The sequence below is a fragment of the Theropithecus gelada genome, chromosome 16, assembly GCF_003255815.1.
Source record: "Theropithecus gelada isolate Dixy chromosome 16, Tgel_1.0, whole genome shotgun sequence".
NCBI lineage: Eukaryota > Metazoa > Chordata > Mammalia > Primates > Cercopithecidae > Theropithecus > Theropithecus gelada.
Genome location: NC_037684.1, coordinates 49,145,040 through 49,155,479, shown reverse-complemented (window position 1 = coordinate 49,155,479; position 10,440 = coordinate 49,145,040). Strand labels below are relative to the sequence as shown.

General features: G+C 57.6%; 1 protein-coding gene and 1 pseudogene across 1 annotated transcript in view; one reads left to right on the top strand and one right to left on the bottom strand.

The window, feature by feature from the left end:
• Positions 1 to 550: 550 nt before the first annotated feature.
• UNK (unkempt family zinc finger) overlaps positions 551 to 10,440 on the bottom strand; it is a 41,429-nt gene continuing 31,539 nt past the window's right edge. The window contains exons 7-16 of the mRNA XM_025361532.1: positions 9,760 to 9,844; positions 8,112 to 8,254; positions 7,494 to 7,694; positions 6,853 to 6,918; positions 6,248 to 6,422; positions 5,268 to 5,369; positions 4,945 to 5,133; positions 2,396 to 2,577; positions 1,536 to 1,793; positions 551 to 793 (exon numbers count right to left, since the gene is read on the bottom strand). Of these exons, the coding sequence (XP_025217317.1) occupies positions 638 to 793; positions 1,536 to 1,793; positions 2,396 to 2,577; positions 4,945 to 5,133; positions 5,268 to 5,369; positions 6,248 to 6,422; positions 6,853 to 6,918; positions 7,494 to 7,694; positions 8,112 to 8,254; positions 9,760 to 9,844 (1,557 nt within the window). The 3' untranslated portion in view covers positions 551 to 637. The remainder of the gene's footprint in view (positions 794 to 1,535; positions 1,794 to 2,395; positions 2,578 to 4,944; positions 5,134 to 5,267; positions 5,370 to 6,247; positions 6,423 to 6,852; positions 6,919 to 7,493; positions 7,695 to 8,111; positions 8,255 to 9,759; positions 9,845 to 10,440) is intronic.
• Positions 3,179 to 3,798, top strand: LOC112609117 (annotated as a pseudogene).

Sequence of the window (10,440 nt, the reverse complement as noted above, 5' to 3'; positions counted from 1 at the left end):
CCAGCCCTTACTGTTCTCCCCAGGACTATACATTTGGTAAACCTAGGAGCTAAGCCAGCTGAGACCCCCAGCACACCCCCTCAGGCCTCCAAGGCCCTCACAGCTGGAGGCCAGGCCTGCTCTGGGGGACCCACGTCTTCCATACTCCACCCTTGCCCTGGCAAGGAGGTAGGGGGAGCAGAGCCTGCCCTGAGGGCTTCTCCCCTCCCCTTAGTGCCTTCCAGTCCCACCCTTCCCTGCTCAGGCCCCAGGAAGAAGTTAAAAATAGTTAGTTCCTACATTAAAAAAGAGAAACAGATTATCTGCCAAAAGGCCAGTGGGAGAGGAGGGGATGTCGTCTCTGCGGTGGGAAGGGCAGGGAGTGGGTAGGGGAGGACTGCAAAATAGTTTCTTCTTTTAAAAAGTGCTTGGTAAGTCTTTTAAAGTGTGTGTCTATATCTATGTACAGATATACACACAGACACTGTCCACACCACCACGCATACCTGCACACATACAGAAATGTATACATATACATAATCATATACATATACATACATACACATATATATATATATATTCATATATATATATATATATATACTTTAAAAAGTCCTAGGTGAGAAGATCTGGGCCAGGCTGGGCCAGGCCTGCAGGGTCACGACTGGAGGGCGTGGGCCCGGCCAGGCTGGCAGATGGGGCACTCGCTGCCCTCAGCGCAGAGCTCACACAGTGCAGCATGTTGGCACGGCAGCACTGCCCGCTTCTGTTCCTGACACTTAAGGCATTTCACCGACTGCATGTGGAACACGGCCTGCAGGGAAAGGGGCATTGTGGTCACCATCCATGGGTCTGGCCCCAAGTTGAGCAAGGAGTTCCCCTGATCCTCACCTCAGCCCCCTTGGGATGGGGAAACTGAGGCACCAAGCTCAACAGTGTGCTCCCAGACCCCTGTTGGCAGGTGAGAGAGCAGGCTGACAGTCCACCTCTGCATGGCGCATGGCCAGGCTGCCACAACGCCCACCCCTCACAGAGGCTTCGCCCGGTCTCATTTGACCTTCTAATCCCCAAATGGGGAAAATGAGGCCCAGAAAGGGCTGAGACATGCCCAGGGCCACACCTGGGGGCCTGGCTGCCCGAGAACAGAGGAAAGACAGCTCTTCCCACCATGCCACGTTGGCTCCTGGGACCCAGCAGCAGACCTGCGAAGGCAGGGGTAGCCCTGAGGTCCTGGGCCTCACTGGAAGGTCCACTGCTCCATGGAGGGTATACAGGAGGACGCATTTGGGGCCCAGGCATTTGAGCGCAGCTTGGTCAGGGCTGCCCCCAGGGGTGCTGGGGGTGGCACCGATACCCCTCACCCCCAGCCTTTTCATGTTCCTCAGTGCACTCTCCTCACCCACTCCCAGCAGGCCGGCCTTTTGAGTGCTGGCCCAGTCCTGGACAGAGGCTCTCAGGAAGGAAGCCGTCCCCGGAGCAGCCCGGACCAGGTCAGAGTCCAAGCGCTGGCTGAGGCCACCGTGCACCCTACCCAGTGCTCCCTGACCTGGGCTGACCTTGTCCACTTGTTCCAGATGGGCCCGCAGCTGCTTCTGGAGGGAGTAGAGGGTGGAGAGTGAGAGCGTCTCCAGGTCAGAGAAGGCGGGCAGGGCCTGGGGCTCGGGCCCTGCATGTAGCCGCTCCAGCTCCTCCTGGAGTTTCTTCACCTGCACCTCCAGTGCATCCCGCTGCTCCCGGGCCAGCTCGCACTCGGCGCCCGCCGCACTGGCCCGCTCACCAGCCTCCTCCGCCTCTTTCTTCCAGGCATCACAAGCCTGTGGGCCCAGCATAGAGTCTCATCACAATGGCCCTGCCCTGTCCCCTGTCCCCAGAGAGCACTATCTCTCGGGGGGCCACTCTGGCTGTGGGGCCTGCTGGGAAGCTGGGTTGGCTGTCTGGGAGGAGAGCAGGGAGGAGGCTGATGCTGTCTGCACAGAGGTTTCAGGACCTACAGGAGACTCTCCCCTCTGTGGCCAGGGAAAGGGGCCTGGGCCTAGCACAGCAGGGGGCACAGGGTAGAGCTGGGATTCTGGCCAGCACCCATAGGGCAGCTGGCTGCAGCTGGACAGGGGCCCATTTCAGAACCCAGAACCTTGGACTGGGAACCTGGAGAGGCGAGGCTACTGGGAGGAGGCGGATGGTCCCGGGACAGACTACAAGCAGCTTGCAGAGGGCATTCGAAGCCTGCAACAACAGTAACCACCCAGGGTCCTGACTGGCAAGGCAAGTCCTCCCAGGGGGAGAGTGAGCGAACAAAACTAGTTTCTGCTCTGTTCTTCAAGCCCCCGCTTTCCCCCACCCCACGCCCGCTCTGTGAAGGAAGGTCTTGGGCTGGATGCCACCAGGTACTGGGGAAGGCCGATGTGGGGCCTGGTACCTGCTTGGCCTGCTTCCAGGACTCCTCCCACTGCTTGATGGTGCTGTTGGCTTCATCCAGCTCTTGCCGAAGTCGGGCCAGCTCAGCAGCCCCTGGCCCTGACAGGAAAGCGGGGGAAGTGCCCGGGGAGAAGCTTCCAGAGGCAAAGTGCTCCCAGATGCTGCTGTTCATCCCGTTCAGACCTGCCCCAGGGAGGGGAAGAACATGAGCCTCGGAGGGCTTTGGGCCCAGGCCCTGGCCAGCCCTGCCTCCGGGGTTCCAGGGACTGGCTGTCCACTGGATGGGTGTGCAAGGCTCCAGCTAGTGTCAGGCCAGAGAATTTTCCAGGGACAGGAAGGCTGTGAAGGTGCAGGTGGCATGGGCGGAGTCAGACCTAACCTTGAGTGCCACCTGCTACTTGGTGCCACTCAACTTGTGAGGCCCAGCATTCTCATGTGGGAAACGGGACTCCCATCGCTGGCCTCACAGGGTAACTCAGGGGACTCAGGAAGTACTGCACGTGGGAGCAGTCCCAGGCCCCCGATAGTGGCAATTTATAATTGTGGCTTCACTTTTAGGTTAGGGCCTTTTTACAGCCTGATGTGAGACCCAGGAAGAGATAAAGGGGAAGACAGGCCAGAGCCTCATCAGATGGCAGAGCTGGGACGGGAAGAGCTCAGGGAGCCTTGGGGCCATCCCCCTTGTTTTACAGACGAGGACCCTGGATAAAATGTGTTACCAAGGATCACAAAAATTGTAAGTGGTAGGGCCAGGACACAGAGAGGAGTGTGGTTCCAAAGGTCTATGCTTTCCAGTCAACTATGCCGCATGCACAGCCAACCCAGCTGTCCTCTGCTCACTCGCTCAACAGATGTTTACTAACGTCAGGTCCCCTTGCTCTGGCCCCCAGGGCAGCCCCTAGCTTCTGAGAAGGACCCATATCCACTTCTGGCCTCACTCTGCCCATGTGTACTTTCTGGTGACTTCTTCCTTACTCCCTTTCCCACTAATCTAACCGGGATGTTCCAGAACCAGATTTAAGATTATTGCTCTGCTCTCTGAGCCACACAAGTGCACCTACAGAGGAGGGACTTGGTCCTGTGTGGGGACCTGTGCCATGCACTGTCTGAGCCATCTGCCCCGTCCCAGAGGAAGATCTCAGGGTCACTCCACCCACATGAGACCAGCCCTGTGGCAAGCTCTCCTGTCTCACCCATCTCTCCTCCTCCCTCAGAGAAGCTCTCCTGACTCTGCTGTCCAGGTGGGCCCCTCTACGATTCTCAGGAGGATCCCAATGGCTGGACACCTCTGCGTCCCACAATGGCCACAGCTGTTGGGACAGCAGGGACTGTTGCACTCACGCCTGTATCAATACACCTGTGCTCAATAGTCAAAAGGTACAGGAAGGAGTGTGTGGCCAGTAAGTGGAGCTAAGTCAAGATGCCACCAGAAGCCGGGCATGGTGGTGACGCCTGTGGTCCCAGCTACTCAGGAGGCTGATGTGAAACGATTACCTGAGCTCAGGAGTTCCAGGCTGCAGTGAGCTACGATCACGCCACTGCACTGCACTGCACTCCAGCCTGGGTGACAGACTGAGACCCTATCTCGAAAAAAAAAAAAAAAAAAAGATTCCACCCGAATATGGGGCAAGTTCGAAAAATGCAACACCAAGCACCTAAAGCTGACAGAATCAGCGTAACAGAGAACAGCAGCCTCTTCAGCACTGGAAGGCGCCGAGAAATCCACGTGCTGTTCTGGGCTCACGAATGAGATAAGGGAAGCCACCACACCCAGTGAGAACTCTGAAGGGCTCAGTCCCTGGGCCTGAGCAAAAGCTGGCACTCCCGGGCAGGGAGCTCCTGGTCTCTGCAGCTACTGGGGGAGAGTGAGAGCTGCGGTGCCATGTGCTTCCCAGGCTGCCCTCAGGAACATCCCGACACACACAAGAGGAGATGCACAGCCGACCCGCGGTGGCACAGGCCTCTGTGCCATTCTTCTAGCCACTAAACCTTGAAGTGCCCTCAGAAACCCCCAGTCCCTACCATTCTAATTCTGTGGGCAGCCTTCTGGGCCAGCCCTAGGCCTCCCTGGAGCCTCTGCCCAGCAGGAAGAGCACCCGGAGCCAGGGGTTAGCCTGTCTGGCTTCTCCCCCTTGGTCCCCTGTGAACCTGGCTGGTGTGAGCTAGCCTCTCGGAGCCTGGGGTGACTGGGCAGAACAGAACCATGGTTTTAAAGAGACCAGGCCCAGCCCTGGCGACTCTGAGACCCCTGCTCTCACCTGCACTGGCCTCGTGCCTAGCACTTCAACCCCATTACTCCATTCAACGCTCGCAACAATGTTAGGAAGTGGATGCTGCCATTATACCCATTTCACAGCACAAGAAACTAAGGCAGAGAGGCTCAATCACTTGTCCAGGGTCACACACACAGGAGTCTCACTCTGCCTCCTGGCCCAAGGCCTCTGCCCTAACCCCAAGCCTGGCTGATACACCGTAGACGGGGTGGCCAGAGGCACCTCCTAAAGGCCCAGGTTCCTGCCCCAGTTCTCAGTGAACCACTCCCCCTCTTACCCAAAGATCCATGTGATGCTGAGGTTCCCAAAAATGTGTTTTCCGACTGGCTCAGGTGGCCCTGGGGCTGCTGCAGGAAATGCGAGGAGATGCTGACAGGAGGGGACGGGGATGCTGAATGGAAGGAGGCAGAGCTGCCCAAGGAGCCGGGGATGTTCACGGGCGCAGAGCTCTGCAGCAAGCTGCCGCCTGCAAGAGAGGCCCGGGGAGGGCGGGCTGGGTGAGGGCAGCGGAAGCCAGGCGGGGCACATGGACCAAGGGGCCTGGGCCAGGCGGGAACCCGAGGAGTCCTCCAGGTTGCCCTGCCCACCCACACCCAGTACCGATGGTGATGCTTCCTGGGTGGGGCACTGTGCTGTTATCGAAAGTCTTCTCCAGGGCGGCCACACCAAACTCATTCAGGTCCAAGTCATCCAAAGCAGACTCTAGGGACAGAGAAGAGTGGGATGTGACCTCCCGAGGGCCCATCTGACCCTGACCACCTCGTCTCCTGCCCACGCTGCATCTTCACGCCCATGCTACGCTGGGTCTGTATTCTCCCAAGCCCCTTGTATTCTCCCAAGTGCCCTTCCTTCAGCTGCTTCCTATGCCTGTCCTGACTCTTGACTTCTGATGCCGTCTGCCAGTCATGTCCAACCCAAATGCCTCTCCTTTCTGAATCCTTTGACACTTCCAGGAGGAATCATATCCCCATCCAGGGTCCCTGCCTCAGACAGGGATCTTGTCCCCTGATGTTACAACTCGAGGGTCTCAGCCCCGGGCTCAGTGGGGGTGGGCGGGTCTCTGGGCACTCAGTGGCTGGTGGATAGCAGGTGCTTGACATATGTCCACTGGGTGGGAAGTTTCCCTCTACAGGGGAGGAGCAGCACGTTGTCACCTGTCTCCCCAGTGCCTGCCACAGGACCTGGCACAAAGCAGGCACCTAGAAATGAGGACTGAAAGAAAGGAGCACCGACTTCTAGCACCAGGAATTCTGAGAATGTTGTGCAGGGTGTTCACTACACAAGGACACCAGGGAGATGAATGGGGACTGAATGACACGTCTTGGGGTGAGAGTGTACTCACCAAGGGGAAAAGGCGCCTCTTTCTGATTTGTGCGAAGGAGCTCTAAGGGCCGGTCTTGGCCCTACACCTTGGGGTCATTTCCCCTTTAGCTCGAAGGACGCAGAGCTCCCACCCCCTGATTTTCCCAAGACAGATGTCTAAGGGGTCTGGTGTGCTGATTTGAGACCTGCTTCAGAGACTGGGGGGTCTCTGACCCCAGACCCAATCCTGGGCCTGCAAACAGAAATGGCCTAGTTACCTATGACTGACTCTACCGTGTCGCTGGTGGGGTAGAAGGGCAGAGCGTTTGCATTCATGCCGGGGACGCTGCTGGTGCCCACTGGGCTAGGGGGGGTAGCTGCCAGGCTGGAGGTGATACTAGAAGAGATGCTTGAGGTCAGGGGGCTGCCTGCGGGGAGGATGCCCAGCATGTCCTGCAACGAGAGAGGGAAAAGGAGAGGCAATGGGAGGCCTGCATATGGAGGCCAGGACGAGAGGCTGGAGACGGGCTGGGGACAAGGGAAACGGCCCGTGCCAGCTCTAGTCCGGGTGCCCCCATGCCCACATGGGCCCTGGCACACCCAACACCTTGCCGAGAGCATGGAGTTGGAGGTGCAGAGGTTGCCAGGCCCGCTCACCCCTACGATCCTGTAGCAGGGAAGAAAGAAGGAAGTACAGGGCCTGGCAGAGTGCAGGGCTCCAGGGCCTGACCCCCTACCCTCTCTGGATTTGTGGCTGGGACCTCACTTTAGTCCTGCCCTCAGCTTTCAGGGAAAGTGGTGCCTCCCACTCCCCAAAGCCTCCTGGGGGTCTGGGCCAGTCCTGTCCACAGCAGAGGGGAGGAAGGGGCTGAGAGCTCTATACCTGTTTGGGCTGAAGCAGAGGCTGCTCTTGACTCCTGGGCTCTAATGAGTGGGGTTTTAATTTGGCCTGAGGGAGAAAATTCAGGGAGTGGGTGAATGTGGTGCTGGGGTGTCCCTGAGTCCATCTGACCCTGAGGCTGCAGGTAGCAGGGGGCAGGTGGGGGCAGACATGCAACCCCTCTTCACATGCATGCACACACCCCCTTCTTCCTCCCCACCCCTACTCTCTTCCCCTACCCTAAGCAGGGAGCTGCCTTTCTCCTCCAGGTGACACTAGGCCTCATGTAAGCCCAGAAGGTTTCTCTCCAGGTCCAGTTAGGGACCCCTATGTCCTGCTCCCCCAGACCCTGCCTTTCTATGAAGGCAGCTCAGGGCAGGGGAACGACCGCACCCAGGCGGGATCCGGCTTCTCTCCTAACCAGCTCTGCGGCCCCGGGGAGGCTGTGCAGCCTCCCCAGCCTTCCTGTCTTCAGCTGCAAATGGGCTGATACTGCTCCCTCTGTTCAGTCCTGAAGAGGCCGAGGACAATGGAGTCCTAGCTCCCAGTCATCCTCCCCATAGCTGGACCAGGACACTCCTCCAAGATTCTCTTGCCCCACGCAGGACAAGGCTAACCTCACTGCTGCCTCCCTCATCCCTTACCTGGCATTTGAAATTTTTCAGGTACTCGGCTCCCACCTGGTCTTCCCTCTCGAAGCCGGGAGCCTTCTTATAGCTGCCAGGGGCCAGGCCAGACTCCCCGGGGAAGACAATGCCCTCCAGGTTTGGGGGCTTCCTGATGGAGCCCGGCGGGGAGCTGCAGAGGTTAGACGGGCTGCCTAGGCTGCTGTTTCTACAGAGGAGCTGTGGAGAAGGAGGGGAGGGAGGGAGTGGGCCCGTGGGCACAGTGTAGGCTGGTGTGTGGCCCGTCCTCCACCCTCCTCAGAGGGAGTCTTCAAGGGGCTCAGTTCCACTTTAATCTGCCAATGAGCAGCAGCGACCACTCAGGGAGCCCGAAGCTCACGAGGGAAAGGGGGGTGACCTCAGGCTGTGTCCCTGCCACCAGTCCTACAGGCTCATCAGCACAGGCTCTGGAGACTGCCCTACCCCACCCCCGTGCCTGGGCTTTTGACAAAGAATGCTGAGATGGAAAAGACAGATCCCCCTGGCCTGAGGACAAATATCAGGATGACCTCCCAAGCCCAGGCTGAAAGGGCCTAGGAGGCAAGTGTTGGCTCTGTCAGGCATGGTGCCCACCCACTCCCCAGGATGGGCACGTACGGCACTGAGGTCAGGGGCATGCGGGCTGGAGGGGCTCACAGGCACCGAGTCTCCGGCGGCAGACGGCATGTACAGGACAGGACCCGGCTGGGTGGGACTGGACACAGCTGAGGAAGGCTGCAGGTCGTCACTTAGGGGTGGCTCTGCAAGAGTCAGGGGCAGGGGTCAGCAGGCCCGAGCCAGCTCTGTCCCTCCAAAAATGTTCCTGGGTCCCTTCCAAAGGAGACCACGAATCCCCCTGCACGTAAAGGGAAGGTTCCTACGACATCTCTAGTAATGCCATGTCTGTGCATTTACTGTGTACCAGGTACTGTGCCAGCACTTTGCAGTGACTGTGAATCTTCATGGTGACCAGAAGATACCAGTAACATGGTCTCTGTTTTATAGACAAGAAAACTGAGGCTCAGAGAGGTCAGGTAAACCCACCAAAGTGACAGAGCTGAAAAACAGAAGAGCTGGGACTTGAACGCTGATCCGCACAACTCCAAAGCCTGAATCACTTCCTTATGCTGTCTTAACCAGGCGGTCCCAATGCCCATGGCCGGAGACCACCTCCGCATCAAGAATATGCCTCTCCCTCCCAAGGCCCTCAATTTATTTTCCATTCTCATCTCAGAGATAGGGCCTGAGCCTGGAAAGAGGTTAAGGAGACCCAGGGCAGTATCTTGGGGTAGAAAGAGGTGTTAGCAGGTACAAACTAGAGCTCTGTCTCTGAGACTGGTGGCGGCCCACAGTGTTATGCTGAGGATCCACACCCACACTGTCCCACAAGGCAGCCGAAAGCCACACGTGGCTACTGAGTACCTGAAATAGGCTGGTCTGAATGGAAATATCCTGTAGGCATTAAAATGCACATCAGATCTCACAGACTTACTACAAAAAAAGGTAAAATGTCTTGATAATTTTGTATATTGAAATAATAACCTTTTATATTGGGCTAAATATAAATATGCTATTAAAATTAATTTAACAACATACTTTCCAATTAAAAAAAAATTTTTTTTTGACAGAGTCTCACTCTGTTGCCCAGGCTAGAGTGTGGTGGCATGATCTCGGCTCACTGCAACTTCCACCTCCTGGGTTCAAGTGATTCTCATGCCTCAGCCCCCCAAGTAGCTGGGATTACAGGCATGTGTCACCATGCCCAGTTAATTTTCATATTTTGCTATTTTTGTTAACATGCTTAAAGATTTTAACTTTAAAATGACATGGGGTTTATATAATATAGGGGTTGCATTATATTCTAACTGGCTAGCTCTGCTCTAGAGGCCTGAGCAGCACTCAGCAGACAAGAGCTCCATGTTCCATTAGTGATATCTGTCATGGGTATGACATGGGTGACTGGTGGGATTTGCCACGTCAGCTATGGAAGGCACAGTGCCTCAACCCTCCCTGGAACCATAAGTGCCCAACCAGGGGGACACTCCCTGCAGTCTCTATCTCACTACTTTGGAAGCTCTCGGCCGTCAAGGCTACTTCCAGAAAGGTGGGGGAATGGAGCTTCCAGTGGGGACAAGGCCCACTGCTGGCAGGCCGGAACTCCTGTGCAGGGCGTACTGCCAGGGGCCATCCCCGGCCTGAGCCTGAGCGGGCCAGGGGAGGGAGGGGTGGGAGAGGGCACTGCCCTGGGGCAATGGGAACAGCATACGTTCTACGTGGGCAAAGGCGCAGAAGGGTCCTCGGGGACAGCTGCCCGACTGCTGCATGTCGTTGCACTTGGTGGACTTGTAGATCTGGAGGGCAGAGCAGAGGCGGGTCAGGCTCAGGCCCTGAGGGAAGGCTGGGCAGGCTCCCCTTCCTCCAGCATGGGTGGGCTGGCTTAGTCATCTCCTGCCCTGTGTCCCCGGCCCCTCCCCTCCCCTCCACTATGTCTCTCCCTACCAGCTTCTTACTCAAACTCCTGAGGCAGCCCACCACCACTCCCCACTGTCACCGACAGCCTCCCTTCTGGGGTCACAGGTCCCACCAGCCCTCCCAAAGGGATCCCCCAGCGACTCTCCACTCACGGGCATGGCCAGGGCTGTGCCTCTGAATGCGCCTCCTGGGCATTAAGAGAGCCACATCTCAGGCAGCCACCCCTGCCAATGTGACCCCTGCCAGGATACCCTGGGTTGCGACCTATACTAAGTAACCTTCCACTCTGTTGTCTGCAGCTACATAAGGTAGTTTCTGTCCGCGTGTCTACCTCAGGGTGTCGTGGCTTCCACGGAACACCAAGGGCAGGGACTGCAGGTGCCTCTCTGAACCCCAGACAAGACCTAGGCACACTGGGCCGGGCGCGGTGGCTCAAGCCTGTAATCCCAGCACTTTGGGAGGCCGAGACGGGCGG